The 26,113-nt window shown below is 46.1% G+C and overlaps 1 protein-coding gene and 1 non-coding gene across 2 annotated transcripts; both read right to left on the bottom strand.

Annotated features, from left to right (window-relative positions):
• Nucleotides 1-10,076: 10,076 nt before the first annotated feature.
• On the bottom strand, nt 10,077-25,853 carry LOC137547318 (histone H2A.Z-like). Its single transcript, XM_068270781.1, has 5 exons — nt 25,680-25,853; nt 17,327-17,404; nt 15,740-15,853; nt 14,276-14,405; nt 10,077-10,738 (listed from the first exon to the last, which is right to left on the bottom strand). The coding sequence occupies exons 1-5, from the start codon at nt 25,680-25,682 to the stop codon at nt 10,677-10,679; spliced, it is 387 nt and encodes a 128-aa protein (XP_068126882.1). The 5' UTR covers nt 25,683-25,853; the 3' UTR covers nt 10,077-10,676.
• Nucleotides 14,839-14,932, bottom strand: LOC137532855 (small Cajal body-specific RNA 18). Its single transcript, XR_011024037.1, has one exon. It is a non-coding gene; the product is annotated as a small Cajal body-specific RNA 18 (non-coding RNA).
• Nucleotides 25,854-26,113: the final 260 nt, after the last annotated feature.

The raw sequence follows: 26,113 nt of genomic DNA, 5'->3' as shown, positions 1-26,113 counted from the left end.
ATATTGGTAATGTAAATCAACAATATTTTTACTACCAGTGACAGCTGGCACCCAACTCAAATGGTGTTGGCGCTACATTCTTAAATTAGGAGGCCAGAGACTCGCTACTGACCAGGTTACATTTATCTGTTGCATCATAATCCAGTTCTGAGACTCACATGCCCTCTATATAGGTTTTTAGCTGTGGACAAGGTTCAGCATGGGCTCTGTGATAGTGTGGTCATTAGAAATGTAGCGAACGGTTCGCCGGCGAACGGTTCCAGGTGAACATTGGTGGTTCGCGTTCGCCTGGACCAAGCAAACTTTTGCGGAAGTTCGATTCGCCCCATAATGCACTATGAGGGTCAACTTTGACCCTCTGCATCACAGTCAGCAGGCACATTGGGCTCTATTCTCAAAGACTTCCCGCATGCGGTAAAGCACATGCGGGAAGTTTGCGACCAAAATACCGTCAAGTAGAAATTCTCAAAATGTTCCGCATGTTTTTTCCGCATGCGGAAAAAGTGCGGTAAAAGTGCGGGATTCATGCGGAAAAATTTCCGCAAAAGTCGGTATTTTCCGCAATAAAAAATCAATTCTCAAAAATGTTCAAGCGCATCATTTCGTCGTTATTTACAGATTTTTTTATCACCTACATATAGTATGGGATATATTCCGCATCCCATTGACTTTAATGAAGTGTGGAGGATTAAGGGCTGTGCTTGGTGGACTTCAAGGTTTTTTTTTTTAAACACTTTTTCATGCGACCTTTTTACCGCATGATTCCCGCATAAATAATGGCTGTTTCCGCATCTTTTTTCCCGCATGCGGAAAACATGCGGAAAATATTAGTGAATGTGGAAAAAATGCGGAGTTTACCGCTGGCGGAAATATAGCGGTAAAATTTTGCGGTGTTTTTGCCTCTTAGTGAATAGAGCCCATTGTAGCCATTCAGGCTACACTAAGCCCGGGAGCCCCCCCCCCCCCCCTTATATAAGGCAGGCTCTGGCAGCCATTAGCCTCACTCATGTGCCTGCTAGAGACAGACTAGGGACAGCTGCTGAAGACTTGTGCTTCTAGGAACAGATTAGTTAGGTTCTTGGCTGCTTAGCTTGCTCCTGGCTGATTATTATTGCTTTTATAGCACCCCTCAACAGCTCTTTTCAGAGCTCATCCTGTACTTTTTTTTTATTTTGCTGTGTGTCAAACTGACACTTTTGTTGCATGCACAGCCTTACTAATTCATAGTGTGTGTGCCACTGCCAGCACATTCAGTGACTACCTGCGTGTGTGACAGGGAGCTGCACATTGTACTACCCAGTACTGCATATACCCAGTACCTGTTGTTTACTTAACCCACCTCATCACTGCATATACCCAGCTTCGTGTTGAGTGAACCCACCTCACTGCATCTAACTACCTGTTGTGTTCAGTGAACCCACCTCACTGCATATAACTACCTGTTGTGTTGAGTGAACCCACCTCACTGCATCTAAGTACCTTTACTGTTCAGTGAACCCACCTCACTGCATCTCACTACCTGTTGTGTTCAGTGAACCCACCTCACTGCATATAACTACCTGTTGTGTTGAGTGAACCCACCTCACTGCATCTAAGTACCTTTACTGTTCAGTGAACCCACCTCACTGCATCTCACTACCTGCTGTGTTGAGTAAACCCACCTCACTGCATCTAAGTACCTTTACTGTTCAGTGAACCCACCTCACTGCATCTCACTACCTGTTGTGTTGAGTGAACCCACCTCACTGCATCTAAGTACCTTTACTGTTCAGTGAACCCACCTCACTGCATCTTACTACCTGTTGTGTTGAGTGAACCCACCTCACTGCATCTAAGTACCTTTACTGTTCAGTGAACCCACCTCACTGCATCTAACTACCTGTTGTGTTGAGTGAACCCACCTCACTGCATCTAAGTACCTTTACTGTTCAGTGAACCCACCTCACTGCATCTCACTACCTGTTGCGTTGAGTGAACCCACCTCACTGCATCTAAGTACCTTTACTGTTCAGTGAACCCAGCTCACTGCATCCTACTACCTGTTGTGTTGAGTGAACCCAGCTCACTGCATCTAAGTACCTTTACTGTTCATTGAACCCAGCTCACTGCATCTTACTACCTGTTGTGTTGAGTGAACCCACCTCACTGCATCTAAGTACCTTTACTGTTCAGTGAACCCAGCTCACTGCATCCTACTACTTGTTGTGTTGAGTGAACCCACCTCACTGCATATACCTAGCATCCACCCGAGGTGGACAAAATGGACAAACCAGGTAGAGGAAGAGGTAGAGGCAGACCCAGAGGAAGGCCACCAGGCGCCGGCAGGTCTGTGCGAGGTGGTGTTGCTGTGATTTCATGCGGACCTGTCCCAAAATACAGTGCTCAGAAGAAGGCACGTGCCATCACTTCCCAAAATTGTGAGGACGTGGCTGAGTATTTAACACAGAAGACCTCATCTCCCGCAGCCAGTGCCACCAGCGCTAGTACAAGCACCACATCCGCTGCATTTGACACTTCGCAGGAGTTATTTGGTGGTGGTGAAATCACTGATTCACAGCCGCTACTGCAACAAGAAGAAGGCGCAGGTAGGCGCATAGTATGAACGTAACGTGTGAGGAGGGGGGTGAACCACCTGAAGTTGGTGCAGTTGAGGAGGTGTCTGAGGAAAGCGAAGCTGGGCAGGAGGATTATGATGACGATTATATGGATGCCACGTATGTTCCCAGTAGAGGAGCTGACCAGGGGGACAGTTCAGAGGGGGAGTCAGAGAGGAGTAGGAGGAGACGACTCCATGATAGAAGCAGAAGGAGCTCGTCCTCAGAAACAGCTAGGGGCAGTGTCCGGCGCCATGTATCGCTAGCTATGGACAGCCAGCCAGTTTTCGATCCGTGCAGTGTGAACCAAGCCTAAAGGTGGCTTTTAGCACAGGGATGGAGTACGAATCGCTATCATAATTGTTAGCATTTTGTTGTAGCGCTTTGCAAGTGATTTTAGAAGCAATTTCCCTGCTCCTATACACTTCATTAGAGTGCAAACACAAAATGCTGCATGTCCTGTGATAGCAATTAGCTCTATCACAACCACTCTAGTGCAGGGGTAGGGAACCTATGGCTCGGGAGCCAGATATGGCTCTTTTGATGGCTGCATCTGGCTCACATACAAATCAGCAGAAATTGATTCACTAAGCTACTCTGCTCAAGCAGCGTAGCTTTAGTGTGGCAGTGCAAGTAAAATTTTTAAAGTGGTGCATGCTGTTGCTGTAGCATGCACTACTAACTTACTCATGCTACCCCAAAACAAACAGCTGCTCCAATTGTCCCACGCTGGACCCTGCCAGGGCAAGTGAGTTTGTAGAAAGAGATCCCCACACTTTGATTGCCCTAATAGGCTGCCTGTCACTTGACAGGCAGTCTATTGTGCCAAAGTACGGGGATCTCGTCCTACAAAGTGTATCGACCCCCAAGTCAGATAGCTATTTGTACAAGCTGTTAGTCGGTATTTCTCCTGTCTGGTTCTTGGGGAAATTGCTGATGTTGCTGAAACCGAAGAGAAGCTGAAGACGTGCCTGACACTTCAACTGCCTGGCGGATCAACTGTATACACATTACCATGGTAACAGGGACGTGAGCCCTACTTTCCCAATTTGAAACATATTGTATGGCTCACACAAAACATTTTAAAATGTGGTGTTTATAGCTCTCAGCCAAAAAGGTTCCTGACCCCTGCTCTAGTGGGTTCACCACCATTCACTTTCAGTGGCTAAGTATTTTTTGAAATAACTGTTGATTGTCAGCAATCCAAAACCGCTCACAAATGTGTTAGTGAGTGAGTTAGTGAGTTCCAGCTCTTAGAGGTGATCACTAAGATGCAAGTAATTTTCCTTGCATTCACATTGTATATAAATGGTATGCAACATGAACCAATAAAAGTTGACAGGAAGCTATTTTGTTTGGTCCAATTTTAAGCTGCATATAATGTACATGAAATGTAAATGTAAGGAGAAATTTCCCTCAAATCATCCCTAGTCGCCATACACTAATTGCCACTCAATGTGCCAAAATGATTGCTTCCTCTCCGAAAGTAAAAGATTTAGGGCTCATTCACACTAGTGTGGTGCTGCAGGGCTGTGGAGTCAGTTTAGGATTCCACCAACTCCTAATTTGCATATTACAATCTAGGGCCTGATGTTCTTTGTTCCAGCCTGTACCTTTTACAAGTACTCTTACCAAGGACTAGTTTTAGTCTATGACTAAAAGGAAAAAATATGGCAGTCTTCATATCCTTCTCACTTCTGTTGTCTTTTAAAAATTCCTAAGCGTTGGCAGTTAAGAGACGAATTTCATGTTCCATACTTTCAAATCAACAAGATTGTAATATGCGGAGTCAAGGAGTCGGAGGAATCTTAAACTGAGTCGTCGGAGAAGTTTTGTACCGACTCCACAGCCCTGGTTTTATACATTCCTCCAGCCCCCTTCAGGCTAATCAGTCCCTTGCTACCCTCCTCCACCACCTGGATCTTCTGCTGAGTCCAGGTACTTGACCCAGTCTGGTATAGTGCACATGCACACTCCGCCGCGAGCGTACTACAACTGCGCAGCACTATTGCGCAGGTGCAGAACGCTCCTGGCTGTGGAAGCGGCATGCGGCCGGACTGCGCTGACTGGCTGAATTACCAGGACTCTTAGAAGATCCAGGTGGTGGAGGTGGACAGCGAGGGACTGATTAGCCTGAAAGGGGCTGGAAGAAACCCCAGGTATGTATAAAACTTTTTCTTTTCATCCTTCTCAGGTACCATTTAATTCGTAGTCCCCAAACCAAAATTTAGCAACATATCAAAATTACTTGATTTCAAGTACATTTACATAAATCAGAAACACAGAATTCTATCTCATTGACCATCTCTATTAGTGACAGCTACACATCAGGCTTTATATTTACAGCATAGAAGTTATTTAGTATAAGGGCCCATTTCCACTGCGGCGATTTCGCCGCCGATTCTGCAGAGTTTCCCCGCACATGATTCGCACGGGGAAACTCTGCCATAGGGGATGACGGGGCCGCTGCGGAATCGCTCACGGGAGCGATTCGCCCGGAATACCCCGCAGAATTCACAGCGGAGGCTGCGAATCCCATAGCCGTGCATGGCACGGCTCATGGGATTCGCCTGCGATCCCGCCCACCCGCTCTGTGCGGCGTGCGGCTGCGAGACGCACGCCGCACAAGTGGAAACGAGCCCTAAGAGATTCCTGTGTGCACATCATATATAGTCACAATCAGATGTGTATAGCTGACTTTAAAAATATTGGGACTGCTTTATTGAAGCAGCACAAGTCATTAATTTTGATTGGTTTACTTCATTTTTGTGGACTAAGCTCAGCTATTACTGTATGTATAAATTATTTATGATGACTATTATCTAAGAAATAGAACATTTTATCATATTTTCTATTTTAATTAGTTTCAATACATTAGGAGTCGGTGCATTTTTTGCCAACTCCTGAAAATCATTTGAAATAATGATTATGTGGCACATAGAGCTTTAGATTTTAGCAGGCCATAGAGTGTATGGCCTGCTTAATACAAGCAGATGAAAGCAAGGGTCCAGATGTGTTTGGCCTGTCAAATACTGTGCAGTGAAAGGTTATTGGAGTATGTCTTACATAATCCACGCAAGCATCCCTTTTGTTTCCCTCTCTGCAGCTCTGGTCTCCTCTTTTGTCCCGTTGTCAGGCTCTAAGGATCGCCGACCCCAGATAGTGTTCTGCACATGTGCGCCCACGTCACTGGCCGCTTACTGCGCAGAGGCTGCCAGCGGCATACCGGAGAAGACTGGAGATGCAGTGAGGAACACAAATGCCTTGAGGGCTGGAAGAAGCACCAGGTAAGTAAAGGGATTTAATTGCTTGCCTCACTTACCCTTTATGCTAACTTGTGACAAAAGTGGTATGAAGGCTACTGTCTTGTTTTTCTCTTGTGCTAAATATCTGCCTTTGTATTCTGAATCACAAGTCCAGATTAACCACTTGAGGACCAGTCTTTCTACCCCTTAACCACCCTGGCGTTCTATTAAGATCGCCAGGGTGGCTGCGGGAGGGTTTTTTTAAATAAAAATAAAAAAACTATTTCATGCAGCCAACTGAAAGTTGGCTGCATGAAAGCCCACAAGAGGGCGCTCCGGAGGAGTTCTTCTGATCGCCTCCGGCGGCCAGAAGTAACACGGAAGGCCGCAATGAGCGGCCTTCCGTGATTTGTTTACTTCGTCGCCATGGCGACGAGCGGAGTGACGTCATGGACGTCCTGACGTCAGCCGCCTCCGATCCAGCCCTTAGCGCTGGCCGGAACTATTTGTTCCGGCTGCGCAGGGCTCAGGCGGCTGGGGGGACCCTCTTTCAAGCGGCGGCGATCAGGCAGCACAAGCGGCTGGCAAAGTGCCGGCTGCGTGTGCTGCTTTTTATTTGATGAAAATCGGCCCAGCAGGGCCTGAGCGGCAGCCTCCGGCGGTGATGGACGAGCTGAGCTCGTCCATACCGCCCGGCTGGTTAAGGACCCGAGCATTTTTTCCATTCAGACCACTGCAGCTTTCACGGTTTATTGCTCGGTCGTACAACCTACCATCTAAATGAATTTTACCTCCTTTTGTCACTAATACAGCTTTCTTTTGATGTCATTTGATTGCTGCTGCGAGTTTTAATTATATTCATCAAAAAAAGACATGAATTTTGTCAAAAAATATTTTTTTTACTTTCTGTGCTGACATTTTTCAAATAAAGTCAAATTTCTGTATACATTTTTTGTCTAAATTTATTCTGCTACAGGTCTTTGATAAAAAAAAAAAATCCATTCAGTGTATATTTATTGGTTTGGGTAAAAGTTATAGCGTTTACAAACTATGGTGCCAAAAGTGAACTTTTCCATTTTGAAGCATCTCTGACTTTTCTGACCACCTGTCATGTTTCATGAGGTGCTAAAATTCCAGGATAGTATAAATACCCCCAAATGACCCCATTTTGGAAAGAAGACATCCCAAAGTATTCACAGAGGCATGGTGAGTTCATAGATTTTATTTTTTGTCCCAACTTAGCGGAAAATGACACTGACCAAAAAAAAAAAAAAAAAAAAAAAATGAAATCTGCCACGGACTCACTATGCTCCTCTCTGAATACCTTGAAGTGTCTACTTTCCAAAATGGGGTCATTTGTGGGGTGTGTTTACTGTCCTGGTATTTTGGGGTGCCTAATTGTAAGCACCCCTGTAAAGCCTAAAGGTGCTCATTGGACTTTGGGCCCCTTAGCGCAGTTAGGCTGCAAAAGTAAAAAATGTGTCATTTACAGAGATTTTTCCCACCCAGCATGGGTATGTGTAAAAATACACCCCAAAACACATTATACCACTTCTCCTGAGTACGGCGATACCACATGTGACACTTTTTTGCAGCCTAGGTGCACTAAGGGGTCCAACGTCCTATTCACAGGTCATTTTGAGGCATTTGTTTTCTAGACTACTCACAGTTTAGGGCCCCTAAAATGCCAGGGCAGTATAGGAACCCCACAAGTGACTCCATTTTAGAAAGAAGACACCCCAAGGTATTCCATTAGTAGTATAGTGAGTTCATAGAAGATTTTATTTTATGTCACAAGTTAGTGAAAAATGACACTGAAAAAATAAAAAAAACTCAATTTCCGCTAACTTTTGACAAAAAATAAAATCTTCTATAAACTCGTCATACACCTAACAGAATACCTTGGGGTGTCTTTTCTAAAATGGGGTCACTTGTGTTTCTATACTGCCCTGACATTTTACGGGCCCAAAACTGAGTAGTCTGGAAACCAAAGGTCTCAAAATGACTGTTCAGGGGTATAAGCATCTGCAAATTTTGATGACAGGTGGTCTATGAGGGGGCGAATTTCGTGGAACCGGTCATAAGCAGGGTGGCCTTTTAGATGACAGGTTGTATTGGGCGTGATCTGATGGATAGGAGTGCTGGGGAAGGGGGGGGTGACAGGAGGTGACTGATGGGTGTCTCAGGGGGTGGTTAGAGGGGAAAATAGATGCAACCAATGCACTGGGGAGGTGATCGGAAGGGGGTCTGATGGGGATCTGAGGGTTTGGCCGAGTGATCATGAGCCCACACGGGGCAAATTAGGGCCTGATCTGATGGGTAGGTGTGCAAGGGGGTGACAGGAGGTGATTGGGTGTCTCAAGGTGTGATTAGATGGGGGGGAATAGATGCAAGCAATGCACTGGCTAGGTGACCAGGGCTGGGGTCTGAGGGTGTGGGTGGGTGATTGGGGGCCCTAGGGGCAGATAGGGGTCTAATCTGATGGGTAGCAGTGACAGGTGGTGATGGGTAATTAGTGGGTGTTTAGAGAGAACAGATGTAAACAATGCACTTGGGAGGTGATCTGACGGCGGGTCTGCAGGCGATCTGATGGTGTGGGTGGGTGATCAGATTGCCCGCAAGGGGCAGGTTAGGGGCCGATTGATGGGTGGCAGTGACAGGGGGTGATTGACAGGTGATCAGTGGGTTATTACAGGGGGGATAGATGCATACAGTACACAGGGGGGGGGTCTGGGGAGAATCTGAGGGGTAGGGGTGATCAGGAGCCCCCAGGGTGCAGTCAGGGACCTAATAAAAAAAAAATAGCGTTGACAGATAGTGACAGGGAGTGATTGATGGGTGATTAGAGGAGTGATTGGGTGTAAACAGGGGTCTGAGGGGTGCTGTGGACAGAGGGAAGGGGGGGGCAGGATCAGTGTGTTTGGTGCAGACTAGGGTGGCTGCAGCCTGCCCTGGTGGTCCCTCGGACACTGGGACCACCAGGGCAAGAGGCAGCCTGTATTATACACTTTGTATGCAGCGATCGTGGGTTTAACAACCCGCCGGCGTTTCCGAACAGCCGGCGGGTTGTCTCCGTGGGTGGGCGGAGCCAGTTGCCGGGGGAAGCGCGCGTCACCAGTGACGTGATCGCTCCCCGGCCATGCCGAAAGGACGCAACGCCCATGGGCGTATTGCGGTCCTTTCAGCGTCCACTTTGCCGCCGCCCATCGGCTGTGGGCGGTCGGCAAGTGGTTAATGAAGCACTTGTGTTCTTACACCAGTAAGACCTCTGAGACAGGCAGCGAATTCATCACCTGTCAGCTGCTCTCCTGCACAAGCAGGGTGCTTGTTAGCACTCCGTACTGGTGCTGGACAGGTAGCCCCCTCTGGAGTCACATCTGAGTATGGCCACTGTGCTCTGGTGTGATATATTGATATTCTTTGCCCCCAGGTAACAACCCCACGTGTCAACAGTCGCCACGCCTGGTGTTAAACGTTGACATTTGTCTGCATTTTAATTGCACCTGAATGGTGCTTATGAGCTGCAGATGAGGCTGAACTGCTTGGCAAGTGCCTAGTTCGGTCATCCATCTGGAAGAGGCCTAACTTTTGCGTGTTGCAGGTGTGATACCACTTCCAAAGGTCTGGATTAGAGCTATTGGATGAATGGCAATGCATCTGTCAGAAGGGTGTGGATGAATTGCATAAAGCTAGACATGTAAAAACACATGGTCTGCAGGACTGGTCCAATGATTCAGAACTAAACATAGCCTGATTGAAACACCTGAGACCTCTATTCTATACATCAGAGATTGTTCCATTTTGATTTTAGGGGGGAATCTGACAAAGGTGTAGCAACACAGAAACAGGTCATGATGCTGCAGGCTCACTACATACATGGTTTAAGATGTTTACTCGATCTGGATGTACCAGTACCAGATTGAGCCTTGCTAACAGGACATACTGGTACATCCTGTCAATCGGCAGTAGCTACTTCCTGGTAACCCAAGACATTAAATATTTTGTGAAAAGTAAAATTACAATTCAAATACATTAAAAATTACTATAGCCATCAACCACTTCTGAAGCTTTTTATACGCACTGCTGATGGCCTAATATACTATTATAGCAACAACCGTGATATTGGTTAAAATATAAACATCAAAATTAATGAAATGCAGTTTTGTTTTACTACACTTTGTTTACAGCTAAATAAAAAAAATCCTATAGATAGCAAAAAATAAGTTACATAGCCATATTTCATTTGTAAATAGAAAGGAGTTTCCTTTAATGAACGTACCAAAACAGATAATTGTGAGATGGCATACAAGGTGATGGAAAAATAACAGATACAAATGAAGAATGAATAAGCAAAAACTTTAAAATACCCAGAAACCTTAAAGAAAAGTCAGTTTGCAGATGCATATGCCCGTGTGTAGTCCCGCTGGGCCCTCCTGCAGAGGGTGTCCAATTTTGCCCAACAAGGGAAACTGTTGTTCTTGCAAGATATGCAGCGTTGAGGGCACAATGTTACCAACACATTTAGGAATGAGGAAGTACAAAGCTCAGTTTTTTCACAAGCTGAGGACCAACCTTTTTACCAGTCATGTTATGCAAGACTTACAGATAATTTGTTTAATACATGTTCAAGTAATGGATCATTTCATTGCCAGTCAAACAGACATTGTTTTCTGAATTTAAAAAAGTTAAAACCAGCAGCAGTGTTCATTCAAAACTGGCTTCCCTGAAGCCAAAACATAAAAACAGGTTACAATCCAGTTCCAGAGGCTTGAATGCTGCAAATGATAAGCAGCAAACAAAACTCTAGATGGAGTATTTTCCAAACTGGGTGGAGTAGTTATACGCTGCTCTGCCCTCCTTTCTTTCCAATCAGAGACTTGTGAATGTGAGGAATGACACCTGTAAAGAACAAGCAGATTTTAATAACTTTCTTATAACATTACCAATGCCACATCAATAAATGATTTAAGGTTTAAAAAGTATAAAATGTGTTTGCCAAGCCAATGGGCCTTGGTCTATTCAATGGTTCCACTGTTGCTCCCCATTAAATTAAAGCAGAGTTCCCCAACCCTGTCCTCAAGCACCACCAACAGTGCATGTTTTGCAGGAAACCACAAACATTCATAGGTGAGGTAATTAGTGTCTCAGCAGAGCTGATTAACTATCTGGATTGCCACAAAACATGCAGTGTTGGAGGGCCAGCATTACTGTGCGCCCAGTAATGCTCGCTCCCGGGCGGGAGCTTAATGCGCAGTACAAGAAAAACGTAGTACTGCACTTGCACAGTAAGCTCCCGATGACACGTGTGGGAGCAAGCACTATTCGTCTTGTTAGACGAATATTAGACCAGGACTGGCGGCGGGGAACAGAGGATCGTATGCGAACGGCACGGGACAAGACAGCTGCAGGGGCCGATAGAAGCCCCAGGTAAGTGCGTTTTTATTCAACCCCTCCACAGAACCCTTTTATTCCTCCTGGCAGTCTATTAAAAACCGCCAGGGGACAGCGCAGCTGTTTTTTTTTTTTTTTTTAAATCATGTAGCGAGCCTAGGGCTCGCTACATGATAGCCGCTTGTGCGGCGGCATTCCCCTACCCTCTTCGATCGCCTTCAGCGATCAGGAAATCCCGTTCAAAGAACGGGATTTCCTGGAGGGCTTCCCCCATCGGCATGGCGACGGGGCGGGATGACGTCACAACGTCTGAGTCCCGATCCACCCCTCAGCGCTTCCTGGCGCTGATAGACCAGGCAGCGCAGGGGTCTGGGGGCTCTGCAGCGACGCGGATAGCGGTGAATCGGCGGCGATCGGAGTGCTCACGCAGCTAGCAAAGTGCTAGCGTGCAGCAAAAAAAAAAAAAATTGCACAAATTGGCCCAGCAGGGCCTGAGAAAACCCCCTGCGCGGCTTACCCCGAACTACGTTCAGTGTTACCGCCAGGAAGGTTAAGGCTGCTTTCACAGTGGGACGTTACAGGCGCACTTAGAGCACCCTGTAACGCAGCCCAACTCACAGTAATGAAAAATCAATGGGCCGTTCACAGTGCCCACGTTGCGTTACAGTGTAACGCTGGATGTTTAAGTGCAGCATGCTGTGCGTGATATGTGGTTTTAGCCGCGTTAGACTGTTTGCACATGCTCAGTAATGTGTGTTTTTTTATTTTTCGTGCAGGAGGGGAGAGTCCGCTTTTGTAGCCAGCCACATGGCTAATTAATATTCACTGCACTGCAGTGTTTACTTCCTGGAGCGGCCGCTTATTGGCGGGCGGGACCACGTGATGCTGACTATTCCGTTCACGTGGTCTCGACAGTCTTGCCGTTTCCGCCCGATAGTATGCGTCAAAAAGTACACATCACGGACGCATCAAGAGACTCATAACGCGGCTCTATATAACATTCAACTTCAAAGCTCACATGCGTTGCGTTAGGGGCACGTATCTAACGCAACGTCTTAGTGGGAAAGAGCCCTAAAGCATACCAGAGCCCAAATGATTGAGAAACAGGGGGAGCAGGCATGTATGGTGAGCTGTCCTGATGCTCACCGCTCCCCCCATTCTGCCCCTCTTCCTGGTCGGCCGGGTATCACTGCGCACATCCTACACCAGCCGACCAGGAAGAGTGTGGTGGAGGGCACTTAGGGGGATCGGAGTGGCAGAATGGAGAACAGGGGGAGCAGTGAGCATCAGGACAGCTCACCATACATGCCCCCCCCCCCCCCCCCCCACACACACACACACACCATTTCTCATTCATTTGGGCTTTGCTATCCTTTAATTTGACCTCAGAAGTGCTGGTGTCCCCAAGTACTTCCAAAAATTAGCGGCACCATACTGGGCACGTGCAGTACTAATGAGCCCGTCTTTGGAGACACTAGTACTTCCGGAACCTGCCAAGGAGTACATGCAAAAATTCAAGGGGTGGGGCAATGGAACAAGGGGGCACAGCAAGGACATAGGCTCTAAAGAATCCAGAACATTCCCTCTAAATAAAGTATCTAACCTGAAAAAAGTTTCCACGCTTCAGGTGTGTGAACTGCCTTGGCACAACATATAGAAATTTTGTCAGCCAAAGTCCTCCATTTGAAATGTATAGGCTGGATAAGATTAAATTTAAGATTGTAGTTTTTTTTACCACACCCTTTTATGTACCTGCCTTTGGCCATCTGAGTTCTCTGGAAGAACAGTTTTATTTGTATGCAATGGGTGGTACCACATTAAAGAGAACCCAAGGTGGGATTTTATTATGCTAGTGGGGCACAGAGGCTGGTTGTGCACACTAACACCAGCCTCTGTTGCCCCATGGTGTGCCTCCAAGACCCCCTTGCGCGCCGCTATACCCCCCGCAGTGCTGGCGACACGCAGAGTGTTGCCAGCACAATGTTTACCTAAGTGCTGTCTGTCAGCGACGCTCCCCGCCTGTGTCCCTTCCCTCCCGCTGATTGGACGGAAGTGACGCGGGCAGGTAGCGCCGATACGGAGGAGGCGGGGGATCGGCGCTGACAGACAGCGCTTAGGTAAACATTGTGCTGGCGTCACGCTGCATGTCGCCAGCACTGCGGGGGGTATAGCGGCGCGCAGGGGGGTCCTGGAGGCACACCATGGCTGCATGGGGCTGGTAGAAGCCCCAGGTAAGTGAAACTCTTATTTTGCTTGGACATTCCCTTTAACATTTTTGGCTATCTTTAAGGCCTCTTTCACAGTAGGACCTTGCGTTTGGATGCAATGTTAAAGTCGCAACGCAATGCCCCAAAAAAAAAGTTGCACCACAACTTAATGCCCCGTTATGGTCGCATACGTTCGAGCATACAGGCAATGAAAAGTATGCTTCCAAGTCATTACTGAGCATGTGCAAACAGTCCAGCTAATGTGTATAACGCACAGCATGCAGCACTTTCTAATAGAACTACACACAAACGCAACGTGTGCACTGTGAATGTCGCACAGACTTAGTATTGCTATGTGTTAGTCTGCGTTGCAACATTTTCTAACGTGCGACTTTAATGTCGCACAGTGAAAGAGGCCTAAATGATAACTGGAGCAAGAGGTGTATGGAGGCTGCCATATTTTTTCCTTTTACATCAATGCCAGTTGCCTGGCTGCCCTGCTCATCTTCTGCCTCATACTTCAGCCATAGACCCTGAACAAGCATGCAGCATATCAAGTATTTCTGACAACGTCAGATCTGACTAGATTAGCTGCATGCTTGTTTCTGGTGTGATTCAGACACTACTGTAGCCAAATAGATCAGCAGGACTGTTTGAAAGGAAATATGGTAGACTCCATATACCTCTTGCTTCAGTTGTCTTAACCGCTGCAGGGTACAGACAAGGACAGGTTCACTTCCATGTTTTCCCTTCTATAATGTACAGTCAATGGAAGATTCTTTATAGGATACACAGTTTATATTTAGCTAAAATTCTGATTGGAGGCCATTATACTCACCACCACCAGCAATTGTAGCTTTAATAAGGGCATCCAGTTCCTCATCACCCCTGATGGCGAGCTGCAAGTGGCGTGGAGTAATACGCTTGACTTTCAGATCTTTTGAAGCATTGCCCGCCAACTCCAGTACCTTGAACACACAACAAACAAGATCTCAGTCAAGTAATCCATTATATTAAGCCAATCAGTCGAGTATTAGGGGTGAACGCCATAGACCTGCCTGGATGGCAGACTCGTATCAGTTTTGAATACGTAAACCCAATCTCGTTTAGCTCATGATGAAATCAAAGCAATACTTTAACAAAGGTTATTAAAGGTTACGTTTTTATTTGTACATATACACTTCTATGACTGGCGAACGAAGAGGTTTGTGGGTTTTTGTTTTTTTTTTCCAGGAGGGAGGGAGGGAGGGGGGGGGGGGGGGGGGGGGGTTTATGCATCTCTGGGACAGTCAGTTCTTGAACTATTGATCTCATCTGCTTGCTGCTCTTAGAAGTGTTCATATGCACTCTCACTGAAGCAGCCACTCTGCCCACAAGTGAGAGGAACTTATTTCTAGTTTCTGGTCTCAGACTTTCATACAGCACATTTTTCTACCATATTGTCCATATGTTCATATGAACTAAGATTGCGCAGTGGGCTAGTCATCACAGACCAGGAATTTGCTGCTCTTGTAATTACTATCTTCACCAATCCATAAAAAAAAGCAAACAAAGCATTTTATACATGTATACAATGGGGATAGGGTTCCACATCTAAAGCCACTACATGCTGCCTATTGTACTTCACTCACAAACACCTAGCAAGTCATGACCCATTACTGAGCATGACAGATGTACATAAACCGGGAGTAGGTGGCAAAACAGTCACTCTGCTGACTAAGGTGTACAATGCCACCTGAACTGCCATGTATAGCAGATACATATCTAAACTAGTAGCACACTGTAGGACACAGTGGGCAGGGCAAGTTAGAATTTCTAATTGCCTTCAGCCGAGACAATCTGCAAGGAACATCACTGGCAAACGCACTGACCAAGAACCATTTAACCATGTACAAAGCTGGAAGGTGGGCAGTGGGTGACCACTCTGTAGAGGGTGGAATGCCAATGACAACCACTCTGACAATCGAGCCTCTCCATAACAGAGACTAAGAACATTCATCAAATGGTTACAGAAACCTCAAGTAAGGATTGTATTTGTATCTGTGTCCCCAGTGAAGAGATACTGGAAATATTTCCATCTTACTGATAAGTTCTAACAAAAGTAATGTTTCCTTAAAACAGATTTCACTGGTGTGAAGAACCTGAAGGGACTATCCCCACTTTAAGTAGCACCACAGTGCAAGTGAAAGGAATCCATCCATAAGGGACAGACAGCAAACACCAAGACCCTAACCCTTTCATGGCTTATCCTAAATGGCACCAAAACATCAAACCAGATAAATGGAAGTCTAAGATCACATACCTCAGCAGTCAGATACTCCAGAATGGCAGCAGTGTACACTGCAGCAGTCCCTCCAACACGCCCATGGCTGGTTGTTCGATTCTTCATTAGTCGATGGATACGCCCAACTGGAAACTGCAATGAAAAGGCAGAAATAGTTGATCAGATTAGCTCTTGTAGCAATCCACCCAACGTAAAACTGTTTAGTCTTCAAAAAGGTTTAGTTCCTGAGGCTGCTGCAACACTATTTACATATGCATCATTTAACATCTTGACTACATAAACAAGCAGCTTAAAGAGAATCTGAAGCGAGAATAAATCTCGCTGATTCTCTTATATTGCCCTGCTAAACGTCGCTATACCGCCGCTGAACGGGGGTCACATACCCCCCAAATCCACTCCGTGCAGCGCAGGGATCACTTCCTGGTGAGGCAGTGCTAACAGCTATAGCCCTGCCTCTCAGTGCGTCTGTCAGTGCTGATCGCCGCCTCTCTCAGTCAGCCTTCACTGAGAGGGGCGGGGGAGAGGCGGAGAATCGCCGTTGACTCGCTGAGAGGCAGGGCTGCGGGCATTAGCCCTGCCTTCAGCAGCAGCAAAAGGGAGATTTGGGACCCTCGTTTAGCGGCAGTATAGCGGCGTTTTAGCAGGGGCAAAAATGCTATAATATATATATATATATATATATATATATATATATATATATGAATCAGCAAGATTTATTCTCGCTTCAGATTCTCTTTAACCACTTCGGTACCAGCAGCCTCTGGCTTTAAGGACCAGAGGCTGCTGGTACGCTAAAACGCCACATCCCGACGAATCGCCGCAATAATCCGCTCTGTCCCCGCCGCAGGCTGCTCTGTGCTGTCTCTAAAGGCAGAGCGCTGTGCACCGGTCAGGAGCCGCTTTCATTGGCTCCTGACCCTGTCACTCAATGTAAGCCAATGGAATTGGCTTACAGTAATGACAGGGCCAGGAGCCAATGAACCCGGCTCACAGTGCCCTGCCGTCAGAGGCGGCAGGGCAGCACATTGCGGCGGGTAGAAAGCGGCGGGAACGCGCGCTAAATGGGACATAGAGCTTACGCCTGACGTAGATTTAAACTGCATCAGTCCGCATTCGGTTAATTTCCCCGACGGTTTCCTATTACTACCTACTTCCTGTCAACGGGACTACTGAGGCCTTGATGACGGTCATTAAGCGATGCTTCTCCCTGCACGTGACGCAACACGATGGGCGAGAACGAAGTCAATCGATCACAGCACTTTTGCGCCAAGTTGTCTGAGATCTTAAAAATCCGCAGAGATGGTTGTTATAGCTGCACAACGCTAAGCAATGCTTGCATGATCATGTGATTATACCCACTCCGCGAGATCGTGGAAACGGCTGCGCCTCACACAAAAGAAAAAATGGTCTGTACTTGGGCTTGTGTTTTAACAAAGCAAACTTGTTTTGCATAACATTTTAGCAAGAGGGCTTTTTTTTTCGTCCTTTGTAGCCCCCTACACACTTCAATGAGGTCTGGTTCACCATGAGCTGTAACTCAAGAAAATGGGTAATTGGCCAACACAGCTGTAGAATAATCTGTATTAGTTTTGTTTGTTTTCTTACCTGTAGTCCTGCTCTTGCAGAGCGTGTTACAGATGTGGCCTTTGATTTGCCTGTGTCTTTTCCAGCTTTACCACCAGCCTGTGGAGGAAGAAGACATCAGTCATTAGGCTGGAAGAGTAAAAAAGGTATGTAAACACCATTAGGGTACACACACACACACCCCATTGCTGTTACCCATCAGGATTGAGTTCAATCTACAGGGTGGCACTGAAGAACGGGCAGTGTATAGACATAATTTTATGGAGGGGTAAAGAGGGAAACAAGTTGCTCTGGGTTTGCTGAAATGTAAAGGTATCTGCACACTCTAAAAAAAGAAAAAAGAAAAGATCTCCCAATAAGCAATGCGACAGCCAAGAACATGTGACACTGCAGGAGCGTGAAACTGCGCCACCTGCAGGTTTCCCTGGAGAAGATGGAGCACATACAAATTGGGGGCTAGGGAGCAGCCCCACAAAGACATGTCGAGGGCAATTTCAATAGGCTGGAATTCAGGATTTGTATGCACACAAGTTAGGCAAAATCAGCTCTAACGGAAACAGGTCCTTAAAGTGGAACTAAACTCAGAACTTTATCTCTGCTCTAGAAAAGGGATTAGCCACAGCATAACTATTTGGGAAAAAAATTAAAAAATTCTTCATTAGTTTATGGGAAAAAATTAAATACTACAATTTATGGAAATTGTAGGAAAAAAATGTTTTACTTGGTTTCACATTTGCAGAAGGCATGGATATGGTTAAGCCTGCCTAGGTAGAAATCTCCTGCAGTCGGTGTACAGTGTTGATAAAAACTAATTAGACAGGTTTATCTGCCTAAACTGCCTAAACAGAATACAAAGTGCAATTTTTCAGCATCTGTATAGGCGCATACACACACATGCCTTATTTTTACAGACGACTGGTCTGTCAGACTCTCCCGCGGGGCGGTTGATCTGCCGACAGTAGCACATGCGTGCAAGCTGTCAGCAGACTGATAAGATTGCAGACTGATGCTACTGTCGGCCACCCCGCGGGAGGATCTGACGGACCCGTCATTTGTAAAAAATACAGTGTGTGACTATTGAGAAAGACTTTTCTTTCTGTGCAAGAAAACCAGGTCCACTTTGCTGCCATCATCTGTGTTCCCATAAGTTCTGGACCAAATGTGGCCAGCGGGAGCAGATGGGCTGCTGTGGTCTGGCTGCAGCCCAGGGCAGATGCTTTCCCCCATATGTTATATGGTGGAATGCATCAGTGTGCCCGGCGGCGGCACCCCCCCCCCCCCCTCCATTCTGCACAGTCGCAGAATGCTCCCGGCTGCGGGAGCTAGTCTGAGGTGCACGTGTAGCCGAAGGTAAGCGGCAAAAAAAAAAAAAAAGCACAGCCTGCCCTCGCACTCCCCCACTACGCTCCCGTACCCAGGAGCATTCTACGCCTGCGCAGGCGGAGAATGCTCCCAGCTGCGAGAGCCTGCAAGGGGTGCGCGTGCAGCCAAGCATATGCAGAACAGCACGGCCAGCTAGATTACCAGCATAAGAAAAGGAGCAGCCGGGGAGGGAGCCCAAGCACCTCATGGGGCGGGAGGAAGCCCCAGGTAAGTATAAAATGCACCCATTCGACATCTCAGGTTCTTTAAAGAGAATCTGTATTGTTAAAATCACACAAAAGTAAACATACCAGTGCGTTAGGGGACATCTCCTATTACCCTCTGTCACAATTTCGCTGCTCCCCGTCGCATTAAAAGTGGTTAAAAACAGTTTTAAAAAGTTTGTTTATAAACAAACAAAATGGCCACCAAAACAGGAAGTAAGTTGATGTACAGTATGTCCACACATAGAAAATACATCCATACACAAGCAGGCTGTATACAGCCTTCCTTTTGAATCTCAAGAGATCATTTGTGTGTTTCTTTCCCCCTGTTCTCATGCACGGAAGTTTCAGGCTGCTTGTTTCTTCCTGCAAACAGCTTTGCCCTTGTCTGTAATTCCTCACTATGTGAAAGCCCAGCCAGCTCAGAGGACGATTTATCCAGCTTGTAAAAGATAAGAGAGAAGCTGCTCTAATCTAAATAACACACAGGCAGTGTGCATAGAGGGGCCTGGAAGGGGGAGTTCATAGCAGAACCACAACACTGAAGAACTTGGCAGCCTTCCAGACACAGGCTGACAAGTCTTGACAAGAGAGAGATAAGTTGATTTATTACAGAGACTGTGATAGTACAAAGTGCTGCAGTAAGCCAGAACACATTAGAATAGCTTTTGGAACTTGTAGGATGATAAAAAACAGGATGCAATTTTTGTTACGGAGTCTCTTTAAGGCTCATACACGCACTTGACTGAAGTCAGCCATGCCTCAGCCGACAAGCCTGTCTAGCAGCCCCCGATCCACCCGAACTACTCACCCCATCCGTGGGCAACCCGTTTGAAGATGCCGCTTCCTTGCCCACCGCGTGACATCACATGCACGCCACTCAGTCGTCCCTCTGCATAGCTACAGTACGCGTCAGCTGCACAGCTGACATGCCTGTACTGGCTGGCCCAGCGATGTTGCCCAAGGTGATCGTGTACCAATCCCCTACGGGCGATATCAAACACGGGTGGTTATGCACCTTTACCTACTATATCCAGGAGGACAGGGAACCTTACGCTAGCCAACCACGAACCTTTTTTTACTAGACTACATATTGTTTAATAAAAAAATAAAAAATAAATAAATAAAAAAAAAATATATATATATAAATATATATATATATATACACATACATACATACATACATACATAGCATACAGCATTCGGATCAACAGACAAAAACAATGGTGAGAATACACAATTATTACCCTCTCGGAGGAAAAATAGCACTAAAACATAACTTTTAATTCATGTTTCTAAAAGGATCAAATACAAATACTACTAATAGTGAATACGTGTAACAATTGGGTTGGTAGGTACGGGTAGTTAGTCATATCGACAAGCCTGCCAATTTCCCATTGTTGATTATTATAAACCCCACACCAAAAAACCCTACATGTTTCGTTTCAATAAATTAGAAACTTCGTCAGGAGCGAACAGTGTTAAAGTGCTAAGGTGCCAAAGTGCTAAAATAATCAGGGCTGTGGAGTCGGTCCAAAAATCCACCGACTCCGACTCCTCAGTTTAGGATTCCACCGACTCCGACTCCTCTAATTTGCATATTACAATTTTGTTGATTAAAAGTATGTAACATGAAATTCGTCTCTTAACTGCCAACGCTTAGGAATTTTACAAGACAACTGAAGTGAGAAGGATATGTAGACTACTATATTTATTCCCTTTAGACAAAACTAGTCCTTGGTAAGAGTACTTGTAAAAGGTACAAACCGGAACAAAGAACATCTATCAGGCCCTAGGCAATGTAAGTGTGGGTACATCTAAGAATGATGTGCAGGTACTCTGCAGGGGAATAAGGAGATTCTTCCTCTATTACACATTCTTCATGCACAATCTGAACAAGGTTTATGGGTGACAGACAACACCTCTGTGTTCAATGTGCACAGCATTCTCAGTGGATTCCCTGCAGCTCTGTGGGGAGTGCATATGTAGAGTATAGTACTACTGTGTAACAAAGTAAACCTGAGACAGATGAAATTAAAGTTTTATACATACCTGGGGCTTCCTCCAGCCACCTTCAGGATAATCAGTCCCTCGTTGTACTCCTCCACCACCTGGATCTTCTGCTATGAGTCCAGGTACTTGAGCCAGTCGGGCGTAGTGCGCATGCACACACTCCGCCGCCAGGAGCATACTACACCTGCGCAGCACTATTGCGCAGGTGCAGAATGTTCCTGGCTGTGGGAGCGGCATGCGGCTGGACTGCGCTGACTGGCTGAATTACCAGGACTCATAGCAGAAGATTCGGGTGGTGGAGGACAGCGAGGGACTGATTAGCCTGACGGGGGCTGGAGGAAGCCCCAGGTATGTATAAAACTTTACTTTTCATCCGTCTCAGTTACCCTTTAATTTGTAGTCACCAAACCAAATTTTAATAACATATCAAATTATTTGATTTCATGAGCAAAGAGAGTGCATACATTTGCATAAATCAGCATCAATGCGGAATTATTTCCATCTCGTTGACCATCTCTATTAGTGACACGGCTACACATCATTCTTTATTCTTACAGCATAGATGTTATTTAGTATATATAAGAGATTCCTGTGTACACATCATATATACAGTCACAATCAGATATGTATATCTGACCTTAAAAATACGGGGACTGCTTTATTGAAGCAGCACAAGTAACTAATTTTGATTGGTTTATTTCATTTTTGTGGACAAAGCACAGCTATTACTGTATATATACATTATTTTTAATGACTATTATCTGAGAAATAGAAAATGTTATCATATTTTCTATTTTAATTACAGTTACAAATTCATTAGGAGTCGGAGTCGGTGCATTTTTTCCCGACTCCGACTCCAGGCACCCAAAATTGCCCGACTCCACAGCCCTGAAAATAATAAAGACATTATCAGTATCACATAGTACACATATTAGAGTAATAGCTAGTATGGCCCCAGTATGGTAGCCATACTAGCTATTACTCTAATATGTGTACTATGTGATACTGATAATGTCTGTATTATTTTAGCACTTTGGCACCTTAGCACTTTAACACTGTTAGCTCCTGACGAAGTTTCTAATTTATTGAAACGAAACATGTAGGGTTTTTTGGTGTGGGGTTTATAATAATCAACAATGGGAAATTGGCAGGCTTGTCGATATGACTAACTACCCGTACCTACCAACCCAATTGTTACACGTATTCACTATTAGTAGTATTTGTATTTGATCCTTTTAGAAACATGAATTAAAAGTTATGTTTTATTGCTATTTTTCCTCCGAGAGGGTAATAATTGTGTATTCTTCCTAAATCAGGTGTGTGGTTAAAAACAATGGTGAGTCTTAGAACTATCTTACCACTTAATATCAATAGCAAACATTTTAACCCAATTGCAATTCGTGATAGATTAGTGCCCTATAAAACGCTGAACGATTCAGTCAGTTGTGCAATGGCATTGTTCTAGCCACTCATCCCACCGCCGTGTGACGTCACACACAAAATGTTCCGTCAGCCCTCCGCACAGCAACAGAACACATTGCTAACATGCAAGCTAGTGAAACGTCTGTACAGTGCCACTTACGGGATCAGGTAGAGATCCCTGCCGAGCAATATGCCTCATATGTGTGCATCATGCTTAAAGCCGCACGCTCTCGCTTGATTAAAGTCTGCTAAAGTGGCTGATAACTACCACCTCAGCCGATAGACTTCAATTAATGATGGTCTCCGGATTAAGTCCGGATGAAAGCCAAATGGGATTCATTCGGATTGCATCCTCCTAATTAGTGCACCTAAGCGACTTGGTGAGGGGGGGATTAAACTTACCCAGCAACCATCTTTAATCCGTCCCACGCTGCGTCACATAACTACTACGCTTCCGCCCGCCTTCAACCCGGAAGGAGGAAGTGTTTGTAGTCACGTGGCTCAGCTTGGAACGCAGTGCACAACGGCTGCTGGGTAAGTTTCACCCACCCTCGCCCACCTGCACTAATTAGGAGGATGAAATCCCAATGAAACCCATTCAGATTTCATCAGGTGATCATCGCTTCCTCCGATCGGCAACCTGCACGAGGATCAACTCACCCCGTGCAACGCAACAGACAATCCATTTGTACACGCTGCTCCACTACATGACATTTCACACACACCGCTCTATTGTCCCCCTGGCCCCCCCATCCCCCACAGCAACAGTGCGTCAGCTACACTGGCGTCTGTGCAGCCCAGCAATGTCGCCCCAGGGGATTGGGTCCTGATCCTCGACAAGCAACTTTACTCAAAAGATGTGTACACATCTTAAAGTGATCCTTAACTGAAAATAAAAGCAAGAGTTTCACTTACCTGGGGCTTAGACCAAACCCCGCAGCCATCCTATGCCCAGAGCGTACCAAACCGATCCTCCGTTCCCCAGCAGCGGCTTAGTGGCCCTACTGCACCTGTGCGGAGCTCGCCATGCGTATCCTCATAAGCGCTCACGTCATCAAAAGCACCCTGTGCTGGCACAGTAAGATGTTCTCGCTTTACTGCACCTGCGCAGGATGTGTTCAATGGCGTGAACGACGAGGATATGCATGGCAAGGCCACAAGTACGTCGCAGCAGGGGAACAGAGGATCAGTTCGGCACGCCGTAAGCACAGGACAGCTGCGGGGGCTGATCCAGGCCCCAGGTAAGTGAAACTCTTGCTTTTATTTTCAGTTAAGGATCACTTTAAGACTCATGCAACTGATTTTCCACTGATCTCTTCTTTATCTAATTTGAACACCAGGAGCCTTAATTAAAGGTGGCCACACACTGGTCGATTTGTCATCAGAATCGACCAACAGATCCCTCTCTGATCAGAGGGATCGTATGGCTGCCTTTACTGCAAACAGATTGTGAACCAATTTCAGCATGAAACCGATCACAATCTGTGGTGGTGGTGCTGCCGCTGCCCCCCCCCCCCCCGCATACATCACCTGCTCCGCCGGCGCGTGTCCCCCTGTCCCCGCTGCTCCTTCTCCTGCTAGGCTCCGGCTGGCTTCACTTATTTCTGTCTGGGGAAGTTTAAACAGTAGAGGGCGCTCTACTGTTTAAACTTCCTGCAGGGACAGGAAGTTCAGTGAAGCTGCAGCACTGAAGCCCAGCGGAGAAGAGACAGCGGTGACCGGGAGGACTCGCGCCTGCCGGAGCAGGTAATGTATTGCGTTGGTCGTCGGGCATTCGAACACCGCTATCCACGCACTCCCGACCCACCAGCAATCGAGCAAAATCTTCCGCACGGACAGATCGACGGGAGCGATTTCAGACGGAAATCGATCGTTCTGTCAGCGTTAGCGCAACGATTTCACAGCAGATTCAATCACAGTGATTGAATCTGCAGTATATCGGCGGGAAAATAGTTAGGTGTATGGGCCCCATAATGCTGTGGATACACGGGTCGACCGGCGGCTCGATTAGCCACCAGATCGGTTTGAGCCGCGTCCCCGCTGGCGGTCCTTATCAGCCGCTTGATTCCCTGCCATTGTACGCCGGCGGGAATCGAGCCAGCGGAATATTATCAGCTGGCTGGTTCAGCTGGTCGATACACGGTACAGAAACGTACCGTGTATGGCCAGCATAAGAGGGTTATGGAGGCTGCCATTGTTTTTGCAGTCCTGCTGATGTTTGTCTGCAGTGGTGTCTGGCTCACCCACCTGAAACAAGCATGCAGCCAATCAGTTCAGAAAATCTGATCTGTATTCTTGTTCAGGCTCTTTGGCTATAAGTTGCAGAGGATCAGCAGGACAGCCAGGTAACTTGCATGGTTTTAAAGGTAATACATATGGCAGCCTCCACATCCCCCTTATGCTAGGTACACACGATAATTTCTGCCAGATTTATAGTCAGATCAACTATTTCCAATCAATTTTCCAAAGTAGTGAACAGAAAAACGATTGCCCTTTTGGAAATAGTAAATCTGGCAGTAAATCATATCGTGTGTCCCTAGCATTACTTCAGATTCCCTACTAGTGAATATTTTTAATAGATTAGGCTTTTGATAAAAATATCTGATGACAAATACAGTATTTAAAAGAAAAAAAAAAAAAAGGATCAATTTTTCGACTAAAAAACTAAATAGGAAAGAATGTTTTTCTATTGACTGATCACAGTAGTGCTGACAATAGAACTGGCTGACAATAGGCCACAAGCTTTGTGTGCTGCACAAAGCTAGCAGTGGCAACGTTCTAATTCATTTACTGTTTTCAAAATGTTTACTGGAAATAATCGGAAATGACCATTTGAATTCCAAAGCACTTGAAAGTCGATTTTTCCTAAACTCTCAAATAGTACTGAAAAATGGAAACCAGGCAAAATAAATAAATATCGCTAGGATCTATCAGTCATCTACCTAATAAACTAGTAAAAACGGTAAAATTAATCTGTGCTCAACTGCTCATACAAGAAAATGGGGGGAAAAACTATCCCTTATCAAAAGTTCAACTAGATTTATAGTGTATACACTTCTGAACATAATAAAATGAACATTTGCTGCCCTCTAGTGTTAAATAGCTATTTATCACACCAGATATCCGAGCTTTCAATCAGCAACAACATTTTAATCTAAATAGCGTCTGAAATCCAGCACACCAGGCGCAAGACGAGAAAGCGCGAAAAGCGGAACCTCTGCCTAAATCCGGCGGGATTTCTACTTCCACTCCGCTCCGGCTACAGCGCCAATAAACCGTACAGCGCGCTACAACTCCATCACACTCCAAGCATCTAGCATAATGCGCCCTCCTCAGCCCCCCGCCGCACTCACCATCTTGTATGTAGAGCGTAGATCGCCGCTGTCCCAGCACAAAGCAAAGCGCAAATTCAAAACTGAGCGGCCCGCTGCACGTGGCTTGTTATATGAGTCCCTGTAACTGTGCAAAGGGAGACCTTTGATGATGTCACGGTCATGTGATCGGTGGGCGGTATGAATGTGCCCGAACCACCCAATACAAGGAAGTGTACGAACAAAAGAGTGTAGAGAGCTGGGCAGTCCCACAGAACAGAACAATATGCAAAGCAGGACACGTTTCACAGAATACGTACAAAACACACACTCTGGAAACAAAGACTGGTGTCCCCCTTTACCTCCCAATGTCCCGCTGTTTGGCCTGATGGTCAGATCTGTAAAAAATAATGTTTTGTGTTTACCTACAAGTATTGTGGCGACGCCATGTTGAATTTGATGTTCCATGAGGAATA

Source organism: Hyperolius riggenbachi, chromosome 1 (genome assembly GCF_040937935.1).
Source record: "Hyperolius riggenbachi isolate aHypRig1 chromosome 1, aHypRig1.pri, whole genome shotgun sequence".
NCBI classification, from domain to species: domain Eukaryota; kingdom Metazoa; phylum Chordata; class Amphibia; order Anura; family Hyperoliidae; genus Hyperolius; species Hyperolius riggenbachi.
Note: the sequence above shows the minus strand (reverse complement) of the source record. Positions and strands in the feature narration are given on the sequence as shown.

Excerpts from the sequence above, each read along its gene's own strand:
- LOC137547318 (XM_068270781.1), bottom strand. Across the intron at positions 15,854-17,326 it reads CTGCAAGAGCAGGACTACAG|TTTCCAGTTGGGCGTATCCA; the intron begins GTAAGAAAACAA and ends TTTTCATTGCAG. Across the intron at positions 10,739-14,275 it reads AGCTACAATTGCTGGTGGTG|GTGTCATTCCTCACATTCAC; the intron begins GTGAGTATAATG and ends TGTTCTTTACAG.